The following is a 21781-nucleotide window of genomic DNA, read 5'->3' as shown; positions in this document are numbered from 1 at the left end:
GCTAATATTACAGGATAATATTCACACTTTCAGGGGAGGTTCTACTCTAAATTACTGTTGCTTGGCCGCCTCTAGCTGCCTGCTTTTTAAAAGATAAACAATGCACACCCCATTTATGATGGTTTAATATGTCATTGAGGTGCGGTAGCTCACATGAAGGTAGTTCCTTGTGAAGAGATTTTATTTTAATGGAAAAAGATTCTGGTTGCTCGAAGGAAGAAGTGAATGCACAAAAAGGCCCGTCATCTGTGTTTTCGTATTTCAGTTCAGCTTGTCGAAGTCGGAAGGGTTACTTCTCCATCGCGTGGCATTTGCTGCAAGCTATCACCTATATTGGACTGTCACAGTCTCATCTTGATCCGACAGATTTTGAAGAGCCTTGACTATGTTCTCATTGATGTAGAAATTTGTAAAATTAGAGCCCGAAGCAATTTTCCCCCTGGATTTCCTCTCATCGTTAACAATGTAGGTGTGGTATGGGTCTTCTGTGTGCTCTTGTCTCCTTGATCTCACAGTGCTGGCTAGCATTGTGATAATAATGAAGGTGAAGATGCCAAACATCACCAGTATGTACAAATAGGCAAACAGAAAATCTTCTTCCTGGAGCGTTTTATTTAAGGCTGCCGCCTGCTTTTTCTGAGCCAAGTAGTCCTTGTAAAATTGAATGAAAAACTTTTCGAATGTGAGGGTTATGTTCGACACTTCGGAGCTCTTGGCGTTGACAGTTTCCATTGCCCCAGTTCTACAGGGAAAGAAATTGAGAAGGAACTCAGATTAGTATTTCAGCTCCCTTCCCTTTCTGTACGTTTGTTCACAAATGCAATATTTTCCCAGTTACAGTACGGCACAAAAGGACACCATTGGCTCTCCACCTCTTTTCCCTCTTCTACCCCCACTGCATCCTCTAGCAAGGACAGTGGAAACACAAATTCTCAACCTTGACCTTGTCCGACTGATGAAGCGAAATGATTTGCTTCATGCAAATGCATAGACGGCGCGTTTGTTTTTTTTAATCCATTCTGCGGAAAATATCACCCAGATAGTCAGCACCCATTTACACATAATCAGTTAACTCAATTCTATAGACCAAAGGCAGGAAGGGTTGTAACCGGAGAACTGGCAGATTTCAGACAAATGAAGAGGGTACTGGGAAAACAGCATACATCTCCGCCATGCTGTGTTAATCTTATTACAATTACGCAGCACATCCTTGAAGCTTCTCCCCGCCTGGTTGATGCTGTGTGACTGCAGAACTGAAAAAGGCACCTTTTTATTCAGAGCTTCCATCTCACTGGAGGAGGCTTGAGGCGAATACAAATCCAATAACCTACCCTGAAAACTCTGCTCACATTTTGTCAGCTGTGACAAGTTCCACTACAGCATCTATTCTAAAACAATCGGCAACTTTCTACCTTAAACAGTTCTAAAAAAAAAACGTCAATTCACATTATCTCCCAAAGTTAACGGATCCTTTAATTAATTCCAGAATCTGGATCAGCATCTGAACCGAAATCGAATCAGTTCTCCTTCACCTCATATCCTTTCTATGTACCAAGATTTTTGAAATCTGTCCATTAATTTTTGAACGCACTAACAAACAACCTCTGTCCACCTTCACTGGGAGAGGCAATAATAAACAAATGAACCAAAGATGAGAAGAAATAGTTTTTAATGTAATGAATTCTTGTGATCGGCCATGCAATGGTGAAAATAGAAAATGCAGGAAAAACATCTTTACCCTCTGAGGCGCGGACTAATTAAATATTTCTCTCAAAGGACTGAAATAGGCATGAGGGGCTGAATGGCCTCCTTCTGTGCTGGATGCTTGTATTGATAACTAAATGAGTGGAGGCACTGATCCCGATCCCAAGTACCTGGTTGTCTTTCAGGCAGGAGTAGGCAGTCGTGTTGTGATGTGAACCATCTCCCCAGCTCAGCGGGGTTTTTTCACCCGCAAAAATGCAGTGGGGGCGATCTACTCAAATGGGGACAGAGGCCCATAGCAGTGTTTCCCAGTGCTCGGAGCAGTGAGAAACACCCGGCTATCTAACACCTATCCAGGGACCACAGCGAGGAACGCATGGCCAAGGCTTAGCTCCACTCCTCATGCAGGGAGCAATCGGGATACCAGCTTGAGCCAGAATGGCACTGCCTAGGTTGCAGGGGCACTGCCAGGGCAGCAAGCAGTCATTTTTTATATGGTGAGGATTGGTTAGAGGGATGCTGGGGGAACTCCATTATATGTGAGTTGGGTTTGGGGGTCATGTCAGAAGCCAAAGCTGGTATCCCAATTGCTCCCTGTCAGTGCACCCAGGTGGCATCTACAGTGACACAATACAAAGAAGGCAAACACCTGGAGGCCACCAATCCCCTGGGAGACCCCCACAAGTACTTTTCCAGCTGGTACCTGTTTGTGGGAACCCACACTGAACTACACTCCCCCAAGTCTCCAAATCAAGTGGGTTAGATTCCCTGCCTTGGTTAGATCTCAGGAACACACGTTAGGGTGAGGCTAACTGTCTCACTCTAATATGCAGATTTGCCAAAAAGTGGGCCTGCCCACAATGGGCGGGATTCACATTGAGACATCTTGTGAGATTGGGTTAGATCAGGGTCTGTGCCTGCGTCCCAGTCGGAGGATGTTAATATATGCAAATGGCTCTTAATGATGAATTTGTATCTACTTCGTGGGCTCAGCATCAGAATCTCCGGGCCTGCGTGATTCTGCGGTCCTCTGTGAAGGGGGCCCCTCTAGTTACTCTAATTAAAGGGTACCTGTAGAGGATTCCTTTAGGTAGGGGTTTCTCTCAGAATTGCCCCTTAATGGGAAAAAATTAATTGGGTACTCTAAATTTTTTTTTTTAAACCTAGAAAAGAGACCCCATGAATGGAAGTCATGGGGGTCTCATGGGGTGGAGGGCGGAGGGGGAAGCTGGTTTCTGATGCGGAGGAGGGTGGCCAGCCACTGGACTTCACTAGCGGGTCGCCTGTTCAAAATGGCAGCCCACAAGCGGGAATCCCTCGGGAATCCCTTGTATTCCTCACCATGCATAAATTTGCGTGGTGACGGGAACTTCGCTGGGAGCACAAATCACCTGTGCTTCAGCTCCAGCGGGACAACATATTCTCCTATCAGAGAATCTCGCCCAATTAAACAGTCTTCTTCTTTCTTTCCCACATCTAATAGTGCACAAGGCAGATTTTCCCACAGTGAGTTTTTCCCTGGAACAGGTCACTCGCCTATAATTTGAGGGTTGCCACTCCACATCAAGCCTGGCTGACTAAGAGCTTCCCCAGCCCTTCCCGCCTGCCATTGGAGTGTGTTGGAAGGATTTTGCAGGTTGATACCCAACCTGTTTGACCACATTATGAATGAACCTTCAAATGCTTGGGGGGGGGGGGGGGGGGGGGGGGGAATTCAAACCCGGCTCAGAGGCAGGCGCGCTATCCACTGTGTCAGAAGATCTTTTTTTACAGTGCTATTTCTATCAAATGAGTTTTGAATTTAGGATTTATCCACTAACGAAATAGTAGCACTAAGAAAAAATATATTTGCAATCGCCATGTGTGAAGAATTCGAAAGAGGGTAAACCAGGCAGCTGGAAATGTAAACATAAATACAGCTTAATTCTCTAGGCTTCACTGTTAGAGTTTGAGGACTCGATATGGCCCACATGCAACACCCTGATTGATATGTTTCCAAAGTCCTAAACAATCCTTTAAAAAATTTTTTTTAGAGTACCCAATTCTTTTATTTTACAATTAAGGGGCAATTTACAGTGGCCAATTCACCTATCCTGCACATTTTTTGGGTTGTGGGGGTGAGACCCACGCAGACACGGGGAGAAGGGCCTCACGGTAGCATGGTGGTTAGCATCAATGCTTCACAGCTCCAGGGTCCCAGGTTCGATTCCCGGCTGGGTCACTGTCTGTGTGGAGTCTGCACGTCCTCCCTGTGTGTGCGTGGGTTTCCTCCGGGTGCTCCGGTTTCCTCCCACAGTCCAAAGATGTGTGGGTTAGGTGGATTGGCCATGCTAAATTGCCCGTAGTGTAAGGTTAATGGGGGGATTGTTGGGTTACGGGTATACGGGTTACGTGGGTTTAAGTAGGGTGATCATTGCTCGGCACAACATCGAGGGCCGAAGGGCCTGTTCTGTGCTGTACTGTTCTATGTTCTATGTTCTAATGTGCAAACCCCACACAGACAGTGACCCGGGGCTGGGATCGAGTCCTAAACAATCTTATTAGTTTAATCAAAGTACAGATTTTTTTCCCCAAATAATAAATTAATAAAACTTTAATACAGTCGCTCAACAGTCAGATTACTGATGCAGAGGTTTTTGTATCTCATATTTTAATAGCTAAAATCAAGGCACAGTTCTTTCTTTGAAGATTAAATAATACCTTACAATTAACACAGACAATAAATGTAGTGAAAGGTACAAAGGTCGCACTTGATTTCTAATATACAAAATCTTTTTTGAGGTATATATAGAATATATTGTACACTCACCAGCTTTCAATCTGTTTTTCGTAAAGCTACCATGAAGACCTGGAATCTTAACACCTGTAGGAACATCAAATTTGCTGCGCACTGAGGTATACAAGTGAGCTGTTCCACCAAATGACCCTGAATGAAAGGGAATGATAAGCCCATTTATAAATAGATCAAAAATTACTTACTGCGTTATAAACACATCATAGTTATATCTAATCTTCGGTTCACTGGGTAATTAAACATTATGCAAGCTTCAATGAGTCAATACAACGCCTGGTTTTCTACTGAGCCTAGGTGACTAAAGATTAAAGGCTCTTGGTGACAATGGAACTATCATCCATTGTTGTGAACACTCACCTGGTTGACTGTAATGTCCTGTTAGGGCAGTAAATCTGCCCGCCCTACGTAGCCTTGCCCGCATGCGACTCCAGATCCACAGCCACTTGGTCACCTCTGAAATGACCTAAAGAGCTACTCAGTTCAAGGGCAATTAAGGATGGGCAACAAATGCTGGCCTTGCCAAGTGACACCCACATCCCATTAAAGACCATCTGCACATCCATTGTTTTTATCAAAATGGATTATCTCACAATTTTCCACGTTAAATTCCACCTGCCATGTTCTTGCCCACTCATTATAGGGTATATAGAAATATATATGCCAACAACAAACCTATTCATTCCCATTCACTGTATTAGCCTTGATATTGATTATTCCTATGAGTTCTAACTGGTCGTGATACCCTGATACCCCTGAATGGTGATAGACCCTGAATAACCTGCTTGAACTTTTTATATATTTCAGGTGGTTGGGTGCAATCGTTTGAATAATTAAGCTGCTATCAGGTTTCTGAAGTTGCTTTAGTCGCCTTTTGTCAGGAACCTTATGCCTGTCCCTTGCTGTAACCCTTGGTTAAGTATCTTCAAACGGGTTTGGTGTGTCTACCTGAATGTTAACTCCCAGATTGCTAATAACTGCCAGGCTGTGCTGTGTTACCTATCAGGGTTACATAGAACATAGAACAGTACAGCACAGAACAGGCCCTTCGGCCCTCGATGTTGTGCCGAGCAATGATCACCCTACTTAAACCCACGTAACCCGTATACCCGTAACCCAACAATCCCCCCATTAACCTTACACTACGGGCAATTTAGCATGGCCAATCCACCTAACCCGCACATCTTTGGACTGTGGGAGGAAACCGGAGCACCCGGAGGAAACCCACGCACACACAGGGAGGACGTGCAGACTCCACACAGTGACCCAGCCGGGAATCGAACCTGGGACCCTGGAGCTGTGAAGCATTGATGCTAACCACCATGCTACCGTGGTTCTGTGTTTCTCCTTGACTCTATCCTCATGCTGTGTTTCACAAAAGCTTTCAATATGCAAGCTTGTTTGGCTGTGGGGCTGGGCTACTCTGGTCCACTTTCGCTCTTCACTGTCCACCTCTGTAAGCCATGAATGTATTTGATTAAACTTGGACAGTTTTACAGGTCTGATTGCTCGTTGGTTAGTGTACTGGACTTCGATTTTCATCTCCTGTAGCGATTATTATTTCTTATGTCCGAATGAAGCTCATAGTTTTCCAGTTGAAGCAAATGCTTTATTGAGTAAGTTCGCTCTCTGTCCAGAGCTTATACTAGATGTTACATGTGAGCTGTCTGTTTGTTTCCTGGTCACTAGCTGCCGTCCCTGTGAAGAGTGAGATCCTGGATCCCATCTATTTTATACCTCTCTAGTGCTCCCTCTAGTGATTACTTAGTTGTAGTGTATTTGCATTAACTCCTTGTATACATGAAGATGTGCTGAACACTACATCCCCCTTTTTTCTTTTTTACATATTTTCTGTACAGTTTTAAGGAAAATTGGACAAAACAGGTAATAAATGTTGATAGTTGCAAGTTGTGATGATATTGAGAATTATACAAAGTCCAATCATTCTGAAAACGTTATGAGTCCAAACTTTATACATTTATTCAGTTGAGTTTCTTTCTTCTTCTGTTGTGGAGGTGGTGATGTTGATATTGTAATTTCTTTGTGAACGTCATCAGTGTTCTTGTGTTTAAGTAAACAACAAGTCATCATGAGGTGTTTGAATGGTCAAATCACTTTTGTTGTCTGACCTGGACTTTTTCCTGTGCTTGCAGTATTGATTTTATATATCACCTTCGTTGTCTGACCTGGACGTTTTCTTGTGCTTGCGGTATTGATTCTGTATGACATCTTCCTTGAAAACTGGTTTGCTTATTTGTTGTGGAGCAAATATGAAACTGTGAGATTCATTGTCATGTCATGTTATGTTTGTACTCTTGCCATTTTTTTTGCACTGTGCTGCTACATTGTCCTTCATGTGCAGAGTTGAACCATGTTGGACAGGTTGTTGTTTTATTGTTGTTGTGTTTGTTGTTTTCGTTGTTGTTCTTGTTGTTTTTGTCGCTTGTTGTTTCTGTTTTTGTTGTTTTCATTGTTGTTCTTGTTGTTGTTTTTGTCATGCTTGTTGTTTCTGTTTTTGTTGTTGTTCTTGTTTCTTTTGCCATGCTTGTTGTTTTTCTTGTTATCTTTGTTGTGCTTGTTGTTGTTTTTGTCATTGTTCATGTAGTTTTTGTTGATGCTCTTGTTGCGCTCAATGACTGTCCCATGTGAATAATTTGAGTCATTCTCAAAGTTATTGGTATCAGTGGCCTTTGTGGTATCTGATGTTTCATTGAGCGTTTTGACTTGAGGATTATGAGAAGGATCTGATGTTGCTTTGATCTTGGTGACATCAGTCATTTGTGGTTGATGTGATTCCTCTTTAATTCCTTGGTGCTCCTCTTCTGGAGTCATTTGTGGTTGATTTGCTTCATTGTTGATCTCTTGGTGCTCCTCTTCTGGAGTCATTTCAGGTTGATTGCTTCCTCGTTGATCTTTTGGATGACAGCAACCTGTCAAATAGTCAAGAAGAAAACAACACTACACAGAGAGTACTGACCGACTCCACAGAGAGAACAACTCCACACAGAGAGCGATGAAAGACTCCACAGAGAGCATGTCTAGTGTTTGTGGCTACAAGTCATTGAGCTGGAGGCTGAGATTCAGACTCTGCAATGCATCAAGGAGGGGAAAAGTTCCCTGGATGCTCTGTACCTGAAAGCAGTCACGCCACTTAGTGTAGGTCTTTTCATTTAGTCAGTGGTTAGGGATGGGGGTGTGGTGGGGGGCGGAGTGGATGACTGCAAGTGTGGCAGGAGTGGGAGCCTCCGTAATTGTTCAACAGGATTAAAGTTCTCTCAGCTTTTTCGGATGAGAGCGGAGGCTGCCGAGTGGAAACCAAACTGACCGTAGCACCATGGTGCAGGAAGCCATTCAAAATGGGGTGGGTAAAAAGGAACGTGGTGGGCATGGGCAACAGTATAATGAGGGAGATAATCAAACAGTGAGAGTCCAGACGGTTCAGGATATCTGCTCAGGGCTGGAGAGGAGCTCGCAATGGGAGGGGGAGGGTCCATTTGTTATAGTCTATGTAAGTACCAATGATGTAGGCAGAATCTGGAAAGAGGTTCTGGGCAGAGAGTCTGAGGGACTAAGAACTAAATTGAAAAGCAGAACCTCAAAGGTTGGATTATTACCAGAGCTGTATGCAAATTGGCATAGGGTATATAAAATTAGACAGATGGTCCAGGATCCTGGGGAGGACGCAGGGTGATCTGACCCCGAGGGGGTGCCCCCACGGTGGCCTGGCCCGCGATCGGGGCCCATCAATCAGTGGGCGGTCCTGTGCTGCGGGGGCACTCTTTTCCTTCCGCGTTCCCCATAGTCTTCTGCACCTTTGGGGCTGCCCGACGCCGGAGTGGTTCACGCCACTCCAACATGCCGGGACCTCGCGCCACCCCCCCCCCCCCCCCCCGGGGTAGGGGAGAATCCCGCCCCATTTTACTATTTTCCTCTCTTACTTTGGGCGGAATTCTCCACTACCCGACGGGGCGGAGTGGTGAGGCTGCACGCGATTCTGCGATGCAATTCCTCGATGCGATTCTGCGATGCAATTCCTCGATGCGATTCCTCAATGCGATTCCTCGATGCGATTCCTCGATGCGATTCCTCGATGCGATTCTGCGATGCAATTCCTCGATGCGATTCCTCAATGCGATTCCTCGATGCGATTCCTCAATGCGATTCCTCGATGCGATTCTGCGATGCAATTCCTCGATGCGATTCTGCGATGCAATTCCTCGATGCGATTCCTCAATGCGATTCCTCGATGCGATTCCTCGATGCGATTCCTCGATGCGGTTCCTCGATGCAATTCCTCGATGCGATTCCTCAATGCGATTCCTCGATGCGATTCCTCAATGCGATTCCTCGATGCGATTCCTCGATGCGATTCCTCGATGCGATTCTGCGATGCGATTCCTCGATGCGATTCCTCGATGCGATTCCTCGATGCGATTCCTCGATGCGGTTCCTCGATGCGATTCCTCGATGCGATTCCTCGATGCGATTCCTCAATGCGATTCCTCGATGCGATTCCTCGATGCGATTCCTCGATGCGATTCCTCGATGCGATTCCTCGATGCGATTCCTCGATGCGATTCCTCGATGCGATTCCTCGATGCGATTCCTCGATGCGATTCCTCGATGCGATTCCTCGATGCGATTCCTCGATGCGATTCCTCGATGCGATTCTGCGATGCGATTCCTCGATGCGATTCCTCGATGCGATTCCTCAATGCGATTCCTCAATGCGATTCCTCAATGCGATTCCTCAATGCGATTCCTCAATGCGATTCCTCAATGCGATTCCTCAATGCGATTCCTCGATGCGATTCCTCGATGCGATTCCTCAATGCGATTCCTCAATGCGATTCCTCGATGCGATTCCTCAATGCGATTCCTCGATGCGGTTCCTCGATGCGATTCCTCGATGCGATTCCTCGATGCGATTCCTCGATGCGATTCCTCAATGCGATTCTGCGATGCGATTCCTCGATGCGATTCCTCGATGCGATTCCTCAATGCGATTCCTCGATGCGGTTCCTCAATGCGATTCCTCGATGCGGTTCCTCAATGCGATTCCTCGATGCGATTCCTCAATGCGATTCCTCGATGCGGTTCCTCGATGCGATTCCTCGATGCGATTCCTCGATGCGATTCCTCGATGCGATTCCTCGATGCGATTCCTCAATGCGATTCCTCGATGCGATTCCTCGATGCGATTCCTCGATGCGATTCCTCGATGCGATTCCTCGATGCGATTCTGCGATGCGATTTCTCGATGCGATTCCTCGATGCGATTCCTCGATGCGATTCCTCGATGCGATTCCTCGATGCGATTCCTCGATGCGATTCCTCAATGCGATTCTGCGATGCGATTCCTCAATGCGATTCCTCGATGCGATTCCTCGATGCGATTCCTCAATGCGATTCTGCGATGCGATTCCTCAATGCGATTCCTCGATGCGATTCCTCGATGCGATTCCTCAATGCGATTCTGCGATGCGATTCCTCGATGCGATTCCTCGATGCGATTCCTCGATGCGATTCTGCGATGCGATTCCTCGATGCGATTCCTCGATGCGATTCCTCAATGCGATTCTGCGATGCGATTCCTCGATGCGATTCCTCGATGCGATTCCTCGATGCGATTCTGCGATGCGATTCCTCAATGCGATTCTGCGATGCGATTCCTCGATGCGATTCCTCAATGCGATTCTGCGATGCGATTCCTCGATGCGATTCCTCGATGCGATTCCTCAATGCGATTCCGCGATGCGATTCCTCGATGCGATTCCTCGATGCGATTCCTCGATGCGATTCCTCGATGCGATTCCTCAATGCGATTCTGCGATGCGATTCCTCGATGCGATTCCTCGATGCGATTCCTCGATGCGATTCCTCGATGCGATTCCTCAATGCGATTCTGCGATGCGATTCCTCGATGCGATTCCTCGATGCGATTCTGCGATGCGATTCCTCGATGCGATTCCTCGATGCGATTCCTCGATGCGATTCCTCGATGCGATTCCTCAATGCGATTCCTCAATGCGATTCCTCGATGCGATTCCTCGATGCGGTTCCTCGATGCGGTTCCTCGATGCGATTCCTCGATGCGATTCCTCGATGCTTGGGAATCGCAGCCGCGATAGTAAAATTTTTTAAATCGCAGGAAATGAGATTCACAGCCTCATTCTCAGATTTAAAGTTGAATCAGGCTGGTCACCCACTCCACCCCCCCCCCCCCCCCCCCCCCCCAACACCCCCACACACCCCCGCACCAAACTGCCCATGTTTTTCGGTACAAAAATCAGCCCGGTCTTTCAAAACAAGACGTGGAGATGCCGGCGTTGGACTGGGGTGAGCACAGTAAGAAGTCTTACAACACCAGGTTACAGTCCAACAGGTTGGTTTCAAACACGAGCTTTCGGAGAGCAGCTCCTTCCTCAGGTGAATGGAGAGGTGGGTTCCAGAAACATTTATATGGACAAAGTCAAAGATGCAAGACAATGCTTTGAATGCGAGTCTTTGCAGGTAATTAAGTCTTTATAGATCCAGAGATACTACCAGGACTTGATGGTCTGAGTTATGAGGAGAGGCTCAATAGGCCGGGACGTTTTTCCCTGGGGCTTAGGACAATTAGGAGTGATCTTATAGAGGTCTACAAAATAATGAGAAGCATAGATAAGGTAGATAGTCAACATCTTTTCCCAGAGGTAGGGAAGTCTGGAACTAGAGGGCATTGGTTTAAGGTGAGAGGGGAGAGACACAAAAGAGCCCAGAGGGGAATGTTTTTCACACAGAGGGTGGTGAGTGTCTGGAATGGGCTGCCAGAGGCAGTGGTAGAGTCGGGTACAATTTTGTCCTTTAAAAAACAGTTAGACAGTTACATGGGCAGGGTGGGTATAGAGGGATAGAACATAGAAAAATACAGCACAGAACAGCCCCTAATGTTTCCGACTCAACTACTTCCACAGGCAGTGCATTCCATGCCCCCACTACTCTCTGGGTAAAGAACCTACCTCTGACATCCCCCCTATATCTTCCACCATTCACTTTAAATTTATGTCCCCTTGTAATGGTTTGTTCTACCCGGCATGGACCAAATGTGGGCAAGTGGGGCTAGCTTAGTGAAAGAAACTGGGCGGCATGGACAAGCTGGGCCAAAGGGCCTGTTTCCATGCTGTCAACATCTATGACATCTACAACTCTGTTTGTAAGATATAGCTAAGCCACTGTATGTAAGAATTTGATAATTTGGAATAAAATATATTTTTAAAAAGTTATACAGTGTGAATATATTATATAAGTGAATAGCAATGGTCACTGTTTAAAATGTGACGTTCTAAACCAGTCCCCTTGTGCATTTAGTTAATCAAGTTAGTTAATACATAAAGTTGAATAATAAATATCCAAGAATTGTACGATTACAGCTAATCACAGTCTAATACAAAGTTCCACAAAGTTAAAGGTAATTGCTTGCCTTAAAACCTATGAGAGGAACATCTGCCGTTGTACTTCCCTCCCCCGAACCCCTAAATTCCTGCTACCCTTCCCTTTGCTGATAAATGTGAGCTGCACATTCAACAGGGAACTTTACAGGCGTTATCAGTGATCAGCTTTATTCTGTCCAAAATCCCAAGGTGCAACGTCCTGTCAAGTGAAGCTTAGAATAATCACATGGGGCGAAAACTAAAACTCACTACAATCAGAATCATATAATAGTATGTTGATTGATTATTACACTAAACTGAAACTATTCACGTGACATCAATTTACCCACAGCTGTGGTCAATATTTTCCACTTGAAAGTGGCTGCTATTTTGACCATTACCACATGATGGCGATATTATCTAAAGATTGGGATTGCGAAGTGAAAAAGCGTCATGCTTTATAGATTGTAGTTTATTATCAGTACGGTTTGGATCTCCTGGCCATGTTTCAACTTTTAAGGCCTCAGAAGAATCTGTTTTTGTAGCAAATTAAATATAACAAGTTTTAAACTTTCACACACAACTGCAAATTAAGAGAGAAATTGATTTTCCAGCACTTTCCCTTTCACTGCAAATTAAGATCTGTGTGACTTCCTAATTATATTTAGCATTCCGTAACAGGCTCGGCACTCACCCATTTTTGGCCCCTAGAACATGCATGATTTAGTCTAGAACATGCACGGTGGCACTGCGGTTAGCATTGCTGCCTCAGAGCGCCGGGACCCCAGTTCAATTCCAACCTCGGGATACTGTCTGTGTGGAGTTTGCACTTTCTCCCCGTGCCTGCGAGGTGCTCCGTTCCTACCACAGCCCAAAGATGTGCAGGTTAGGTGGATTAGCCATGCTAAATTGCCCCTTAGTTTCCAAACGTAGATGGGGTTACAGGGATGAGGACAGGGAGTGGCGCTAGGTAGGATGCTCTTTCAGAGGGTCGGTGCAGGCTCGATGGGCCGAATGGCCTCCTTCTGCACAGTAGGCATTCTATTCTATGGATTCTGCTGCCAAGAGACTGAACTCTGAAATATCCTCTCTTTCCTTGAATCCTCCATCTTTGACCAAGATTTTGGTCATCTGTCCCAACATCCCATTAATAATAATAATTGCTTATTGTCACAAGTAGGCTTCAATGAAGTTACTGTTCTAGGGGCAGCAGGGTAGCATGGTGGTTAGCATAAATGCTTCACAGCTCCAGGGTCCCAGGTTCGATTCCCGGCTGGGTCACTGTCTGTGTGGAGTCTGCACGTCCTCCCCCTGTGTGCGTGGGTTTCCTCCGGGTGCTCCGGTTTCCTCCCACAGTCCAAAGATGTGCGGGTTAGGTGGATTGGCCATGCTAAATTGCCCGTAGTGTCCTAATAAAAGTAAGGTTAAGGGGGGGTTGTTGGGTTACGGGTATAGGGTGGATACGTGGGTTTGAGTAGGGTGATCATGGCTCGGCTCAACATTGAGGGCCGAAGGGCCTGTTCTGTGCTGTACTGTTCTATGTTCTATGTAATGTGAAAAGCCCCTAGTCGTCACACTCCGGTGCCTGTTCGGGGAGGCTGGTACGGGAATTGAACCCGCGCTGCTGGCATTGTTCAGCATTACAAGCCAGCTGTTTAGCCCACTGTGCTAAACCAGCTCCTTCATCAAACACCGGCTCAGCAATCGCGGATCATGCGGAAAAAGACCGGAGAATCGCCGGCTCCAAGCCCACACATGCACAAGGCTGGCGGCCTACACCAGTCACGCCGGAAAACATGGCGCCGGTCGTGCTGGACCACATACCCGCCCACCCCGAACCCACAACCCAACCCGTGTCCACCACCCACCACTCTCCCAGCCCTAGCAGAACCCCCCCACCCCCGGCCAGCGGCATGGGTCCTGGATGAGTGCGGTGGCACTGGACACATTCCGCAGCCGGGGTCCTACCCGCTGGGACCGCATATGCCGTCGGGAACTCGGCCGATCAGGGACGGAGCACCACGATGTGTCGGCCAAGACGCCCCAATGACGTTGTAGGTGCACGCGGCGCGTGCCCTGGTGACGCCGGTTTGAAGGGTGCGGAGCATCATGGACCAATGTCAAACCGGCATCTTCTCCGATTCGGCCGTCGGGATCCATTCTCCGCCCGATCGCTGATCCCGATTTTGGCTTCGGTCGAGGGAGAATCCAGCCCACTTACTTTATAGATCCCACCTTTCTTGGCTTCATTTCCAATGTTTGTTAATTCCGGGAAGCATGGACTAAAACGAACAGCATTGTTGAAAAAGCGAACACGTGGACCCTTCAAAATATTTCAACAAACCCACCCACCTCCTGAGAGCAGATTGGCCCCCTCCCTCCTCCCACTCCCTCCTCCCTCCTCCCTCCTCCTTCCTCCCTCCTCCTCTCTCCTCCCTCCTCCTCCCTCTTCCCTCCTCCTCCCTCCTCCCTCCTCCCTCCTCCACCTCCCTCCTCCCTCCTCCTTCCTCCCTCCTCCTCCCTCCTCCTCCCTCTTCCCTCCTCCTCCCTCCTCCTTCCTCCCTCCTCCACCTCCCTCCTCCTCCCTCCTTCCTCCCTCCTCCCTCCTCCCCCCTCCCTCCTCCCTCCTCCCCCCCAACCCCCCAAACCGTTAAAATCGGAAGGGGTGGGTTGGGTTCTTCTTTCAGAATTGTAACTCCACACTCAACACAAATCCTCACATTTGAGAGGTTATGGGCGGGATTCTCCGATAATCAGCAGGATGGCCGGGACCCGGCGCCAAAAACGGTGCAGATCACTCTGGCGTTGGGCCCCCCCAAACAGCGCAAATTCTCCGGCCTAGAATGGGCTAGTAGCGACGTGACGCCATTCGTGATGGCGTCACCCGCCGCAGACGCGCGGGGTCATTGACACCAGGCGGCATCACAGCTCAAAAGACGCCCCCCCCCTCCCCCCCCCCCCCCCCCCCCCCCCGTAGAGCAGAGGAGGGAGGCCCTGTACCCCGGACATGGCCGCAGGGTTCCCCCACGCCTCAGCCGGCACCTGTGGAGGGAGGTGGCAGAGGCCGTCAGCGCTGTGGGTGTGACACCAAGGACAGGCGCCAGAAGAAGGTGAACGACCTCGTCAGGGCAGCCAGGGTGAGTAAACCCCCCCCCCCCTCGATGTCCGGCACACCCCCAGGTGCAACCAACCCTAACCCTAATGTACTGCGTACCTATGTCAATATACGCACAACCGCTGGCCTGCATGTATATCCCTGCCTAACACTGTTGCCCTTTATCCCTGCCACCCAGGCTTGTGGCGGCTGCAGACGCAGGTGGAGGAGTGCCCCGCGTCCAGGAGCTGGGAGTGGTGCCAGTCATGCGTGCCACCCAGGCCGACTCGGCGGGGGTTGGAGAATCCCACCCTATAAGTCCCCATGTTGTGTGTACACTTTGGGAGGTCACAGTGTCCCCAACATAAAAGAAAAACTCGCATTTTATATCGAGCCTGTCACAACTTTGGAGCCAATTAATCTTTGTTACAGGTATTGAAAGCGAACATTTAAAAAACACTATTTGGAAAAAAATATGCTGCCCAAAATCTAAGGACAGTTGAATAAAATTCCAGTGGCTGGCAGGTTAACACATAAAACTTGTGACACTAATTGAATTGTTACGATTGATAACTCACCAGTTACGAAACAAGTGGCAACAGATCTCACATCACAAGACCATGACATAAGTGAAACTTTTAATCGCTGCAACAATGTCCTCTTACAGAAGATATGTCAATCCGCAGGATTGTTTTCTTTCTGATGTGAAAGAAAATGATGAAATTTGAAAGATCCTTGCATTGGTTTGGTTCTGCTGTGCGATATCACTGTCAATACATCCGGCAGAAAACTGGGGTGTGCATTTTGAACCTTGGGAAAACATTTCAATATTTAAGAGGTCAGATGGCAAAAGGAAGGAGCTCCAATTCTGGTTTAGCACAGTGGGCTAAACAGCTGGCCTGTAATGCAGAACAAGGCCGGCAGCGCGGGTTCAATTCCCGTACCGGCCTCCCTGAACAGGCGCCGGAATGTGGTGACGAGGGGGCATTTCGCAGTAACTTCATTCGAAGCCTACTTGTGACAATAAGCGATTTTCATTTCATTTCAGTAACTGTGCACATTTTCTCCCTCGCATGTTTTTCCAAATCCCTTTTGAAATTTACCATTGAATTTGCTTCCTCCGCCCTTTCAGACAATGAATTCCAGATCCTAGCAACCCAGTTTGTAGAACAAACACTTCGGCAGATTCTGCCCGTAAATCTGTTTCCTCTGATTGCCAATCCTCCCGCTGGCCGCTTCTCCCGATGTACTCTGTCAAAACCCATCATGATTTTGAACACCCCTATCACATCTCCCCTTAGCGGTCTAGCATTGCTATCTCTGTGCCACAGCCACACTATATTTGTAGCACTATCTGGTTAGAAAGATACTGAATCTCAGCTCCCAATTAACTGATGCCATATTTCACAATGTTGTAATGACGATGAACATTTGATTTGATTTGATTTATTGTCACATGTACTGAAGTACAGTGAAAAGTATTTTTCTGCGGCCAAGCAAACGTACATAATAGACAAAAAAAAGCACCCTAGATAAAGGGAACTGTAGCGACGTGTATAGCTGACTGGTAGAAAGGGCCGACACCGTACTGGACGCAACAAGAAAGAAATGGGAGGAAGACCTGGGGGTTTAAATAGGGAGGGGACTCTGGGACGAAGCACTGCATAGGGCCAACTCTACCTCCACGTGCGCAAGGCTCAACAACACTCAAGATGCTCGGCATAATCCAGGGCAAAGCAGCCCACTACCGCACCTTTAAACACTCACTCTCTCCGTCACTGACTCACAGTGGCACAGACGTGTGCACCATTTACACGACGCACTGCAGCAACTCAAGACTGCGTCAACGGCACCTTCCAAACCTACCTGGAGAACAAGGATAGTCGACACATGGGAACACATGGAGTGTCACGGTAGCACAGTGGTTCGCACTATAGCTTCACAGCGCCAGGGGTCTGGGTTCGATTCCCAGATTGGGTCACTGTCTGCACAGAGTCTGCACGTTCTCCCCGTGTCTGCGTGGATTTTCCCCAGGTGCTCTGGTTTCCGCCCACAAGTCCTGAAAGACGTGCTGTTAGGTGAATTGGACTTTCTGAATTCTCCCTCCATGTACCCGAACAGGCGCCGGAGTGTGGTGACTAGGGGATTTTCACAGTAACTTCATTGCAGTGTGAATGTAAGCCTACTTGTGACACTGTGGTAAACACCACGAGTAATATACTGTATGTATTATGGCACTGCCCGTATATTACAGGTATGACGGTAAATCCCTGCCTGCTGGCTCCGCCCAGCAAGCGGTGTATAAAAGTGTATACTCTCCTGCGCTGCTCCCATTCTGGTTCCAGCTGCGGGAGGCACAACATCTGGTGCAATAAAGCCTCGATTGTTTCACCATTCTCGTCTCGGGGTAATTGACGGTACATCAATCTATTGCACAAGATTTTAAAAGGTGGATCTCCTAATCAAGCCTGATCACCTGCAGCTGAGCCCTCACGCAGCCAACACCACGTCTACCTTCGACCACTGGCTAGCCTGCTTCAAGGCTACCTCAGAGCAGCCACTGAAGAACCCTCGGACTCGCAGAAGCTCCAAGTCATCTACTCACGGGTGAGCCCTGACATTTTCCCCCTCATCCGGGATGCGCCCACCTACTCCGAAGTGATGACGCTACTAAAGGGACATTACGTTAAACCGGTGAATCAAGTGTACGGCAGGCACCTGCTGGCCATGAGGCAGCTCCCTGGGGAAACTCTGGACGTTTCTTGCGGGCCCTGCAGATCCTCGGTAGGAACTGTGACCGCCAGGCAGCTTTGTCAGTCCAACACACCAAACTATTAATTAGAGACGCTTATGTCACGGGCATGAAATCTACGTACGTTCGCCAGCGATTATTGGAAGGGGGTACGATCGATCCTGCGGAGACTAGGCAGCTAATTCACTAGAAGTGGCCTCCCCGTAACCTGGAATCCGACACACCTGACTGTGCGGCACCCTCGTGGGCTTCGTGGGCCCCACCAGGTGCCGATTCCAGCTCACCGCAAGCCTGCACCACGCGGCAGTCAGCCAACTCTGGGGGGGCCCAAGTGTTATTTTTGTGGACAACGCAAATACCCAGGGCAGCGCTGCCCGGCGCGGAGCGCGACCTGCAACAGGCGTGGGAAGAAAGGACACTTTGTTTCTGTTTGCCAGAACCGGTCGGTCGGCGCTGTTTCCAGGCCCGGTGTTTCTGCACCCCCCCCCCCCCCATGTGCGACCCAGGAGCGCCGCCATCTTCTCCTCCGCAAGCCACGTGCGGCCCGTGGGCGCCGCTATCCTCTGCGCCATTTTGGACCGCGCCTCAGGACCCCTGCTCGTCTGACCGTTCGCCGCCCACCGCTACCTCCGCCACCGCTGACCAGCCCGGGACCTCCCAGCATCTTCCGCAGCTCAGTCTCGGCCTCGCAACCTCGCGACTGCTACGATGACGGTGAAGATCAACGGGAACGAAACGACCTGCCTCTTTGACTCCGGGAGCACAGAGAGCTTCATCCACCCCACTACGGTAAGGCTCTGCTCCCTCTCGGTGCACCCCGTCACCCAGAAAATCTCCCCGGCTTCCGGATCCCATTCCGTTGAAATCCGGGGATACTGTATCGCGACCCTCTCTGTTCAGGGCGTAGAGTTCAGCAACTTCAGGCTCTACGTCCTGCCCCACCTCTGAGCTGCCCTGTTGCTCGGCCTGGATTTTCAATGACATCTCCAAAGTCTTTGAAATTCGGCGGACCCCTGCCCCCCCCCCTCACAGTCTGCGGCCTCAGGACCTTTAAGGTACATTCATCTTCACTGTTTGCGAACCACACCCCGGACTGCAAACCAGTCGCCACTAGGAGCAGACAGTACAGTGCCCAGGACAGGACCTTCATCAGGTCGGAGGTCCAACGGCTTCTGTGGAAGGGGTCATTGAGGCCAGCAACAGCCCCTGGAGAGCTTACATAGTGGAAGTGAAGACTGAGGAGAAGCACAGGATGGTCATTGACTACAGCCAGACCATCAATCGGTACACGCAGCTCGACGCGCACCCCCTCCCACACATATCTGACATGGTCAATCAGATTGCGCAGTTTCGAGTTTTCTCCACAGTTGACTTGAAGTCCGCCTACCACCAGCTCCCCATCCACCCGGAGGACCGCCAATACACTGCGTTCGAAGCAGATGGCCACCTCTATCACTTCCTCAGAGTTCCCTTCGGCGTCACCAATGGGGTCTCGGTCTTCCAGCGAGAGATGGGCTGAATGGTTGACCAGTACGGGCTGCGGGTCACCTTCCCGTACCTAGATAACGTCACCATCTGCGGCCACGATCAGCAGGACCACGATGCAAACCTCCAAAAATTCCTCCATACCGCCAAACTGGCAGGGGCTGGTTTAGCTCGCTCAGCTAAATCGTTGGCTTTTAAAGCAGACCAAGCAGGCCAGCAGCACGGTTCGATTCCCGTACCAGCCTCCCCGGACAGGCGCCGGAATGTGGCGACTAGGGGCTTTTCACAGTAACTTCATTGAAGCCTACTCGTGACAATAAGCAATTTTCATTTTCATTTCAAACTCCTTAACCTCACATACAATAAGGAGAAATGCGTGTTCCGCACCAACCGCTTAGCCATCCTTGGCTACGTAGTGGAAAATGGAGTCCTAGGGCTCGACCCCGACCGCATGCGCCCCCTCCTGGAACTCCCACTCCCCCACTGCCCCAAGGCCCTGAAACGGCGCTTGGGGTTTTTCTCGTATTACACCCAGTGGGCCCCTAATTATGCGGACAAGGCCCGCCCACTCATCAAGTTCACAGTTTTTCCCCTGACGGGAAAGGCCCGCCAGGCCTTCAACTACATGAAGGCGGACATCGCAAAGCCACGTTGCACGCGGTCGATGAGTCCCTCCCCTTTCAGGTGGAGAGTGATGCATCCGACGTCGCTCTGGCCGCCACCCTCAACCAGGCGGGCAGGCCCGTGGCATTCTTTTCCCGCACCCTCCATGCCTCCGAAATTCGGCACTCCTCTGTCGAAAAGGAGGCCCAAGCCATTGTGGAAGCTGTGTGACATTGGAGGCATTACCTGGCCGGCAGGAGATTCACTCTCCTCACTGACCAATGGTCGGTTGCCTTCATGTTTAACAATACACAGCGGGGCAAGATCAAAAATGACAAGATCTTGAGGTGGAGGATCGAGCTCTCCACCTATAATTATGAGATCTTGTATCGCCCGGGGAAGCTCAACGAGCACCCTGATGCCCTATCCCACGGTACATGTGCCAGCGCACAAATGGACCGACTCCAGGCTCTCCACTATGACCTCTGCCACCTGGGGGTCACCCGGTTCTTCCATTTTGTCAAGGCCCGCAACCTGCCCGGCTCCATTGAGGAGGTCAGGACCGTCACCAGAGACTGCCAAGTCTGCGCAGAGTGCAAGCCACACTTCTACCGGCCAGATAGAGCGCACCTGGTGAAGGCCTCCCGCCCCTTTTGAATGCCTCAGCAATGAGTTCAAAGGGCCCCTCCCCTCCACTGACCGTCGAGAAGGTCCACCTCCTATATGCAAACCCGCAGTATGCCTACATGGCACACCCCGACGGGCGCCAGGACACAGTCTCTCTCTGGGACCTGGCACCCGCTGGGTCCCCACCCATAACCCCCAACCTGACACCGCTCCCCCCCCCCTCCCCGCCCCCGGTTGCCTCATTCACCCCTGCCACCCACCCTCCCTCCAGCGAACCTCACCGCAGCCCCCTCTGCAGCGGGATCCGTCCTCCCACTGGATCCACTCAGGGGTGACGAAGAAGAGGACAACACGCTCCCAGAGTCGCAGGTGACCACGTCGGCACCCACACCACCACCAGGACTGAGGCGAGCGCGGCGGTGGGTCAAAGCCCCCGACAGACTTAATTTGTAATGTTTTTGTCGCCCCTGCCGGACTCTTTTTTAACAGGGGTTGAATGTGGTAAACACCACTAGTAATATATTGTATGTATTACGGCACTGCCCGTATATTACAGGTACAACGGTAAATCCCAGCCTACTGGCTCTGCCCAGCAGGTGGCGCTGCATAATAGTGTGTGCTCTCCTGCGCTGCTCCCATTCTGGTTTCAGCTGCGGGAGGCACAGCATCTTGTGCAATAAAGCCTCGATTGTTTCACCATTCTCGTCTCGTGGTAATTGACGGTACATCAGACACTAATAATTATTATTACCCCATTTCATCCCCTCCCCACCCCCCTCCAAGACACAGAGCATAGTGACTTGGAAATATATCCTTCGCTGTCACTGGATCAAAAACCTGGAACTCCCTCCCTAACAGCAAGGTGGGTGCACCTACACTTCACGGGTTGCAATGCTTCAAGAGTGCAGCTCACCACCATCTTTTTCAAGGGTAATCAGGGGTGGGCAATAAATGTTGGCCATTTCAATGTTTAAGTTTTATCATGCAGTGCTCAGGTAAAACGTTATTCAGTCAAAGGTTATTCAGAAAGAAAGACGACATTTCACAACCTCAGAATGCCGGCAGCAATTCACAGCAAATGTAATGTCTGGGAGTGTCCTTGTTGTTAAATTGTACCGATAAAGATAACTGGAGAAGAAAAAACCTGAAGGTCTACCCACAAGTCAACATTTCTTCCTGTATCCTGCAGGTTAGTTTGCATTGTTGTGACAATATGTTCATTATCTTATCCAGTGCCACACCTTTTATAAAGTCATTATTTTGTCCTCGAAATACAGATGAGTATTTGTAGATGATATCGCCTTCCCACTCAC

At 49.1% G+C, this 21781-nt stretch overlaps 1 protein-coding gene across 1 annotated transcript; it reads right to left on the bottom strand.

Annotated features, from left to right (window-relative positions):
• Positions 1-324: 324 nt before the first annotated feature.
• On the bottom strand, positions 325-732 carry LOC119968689 (potassium voltage-gated channel subfamily E member 2). The gene has a single exon (XM_038801286.1). The coding sequence runs from the start codon at positions 730-732 to the stop codon at positions 325-327; it is 408 nt and encodes a 135-aa protein (XP_038657214.1).
• Positions 733-21781: the final 21049 nt, after the last annotated feature.

Source organism: Scyliorhinus canicula, chromosome 7, assembly GCF_902713615.1.
Source record: "Scyliorhinus canicula chromosome 7, sScyCan1.1, whole genome shotgun sequence".
Lineage (NCBI taxonomy): Eukaryota > Metazoa > Chordata > Chondrichthyes > Carcharhiniformes > Scyliorhinidae > Scyliorhinus > Scyliorhinus canicula.
The sequence above is the reverse complement of the archived record's forward strand: the minus strand, read 5'-3'. Positions and strand labels throughout refer to the sequence as shown.

Bases quoted from the DNA above. Each gene is read 5' to 3' on its own strand.
- LOC119968689 (XM_038801286.1), bottom strand. From the start codon at position 732: ATGGAAACTGTCAACGCCAAGAGCTCCGAAGTGTCGAACATAACCCTC.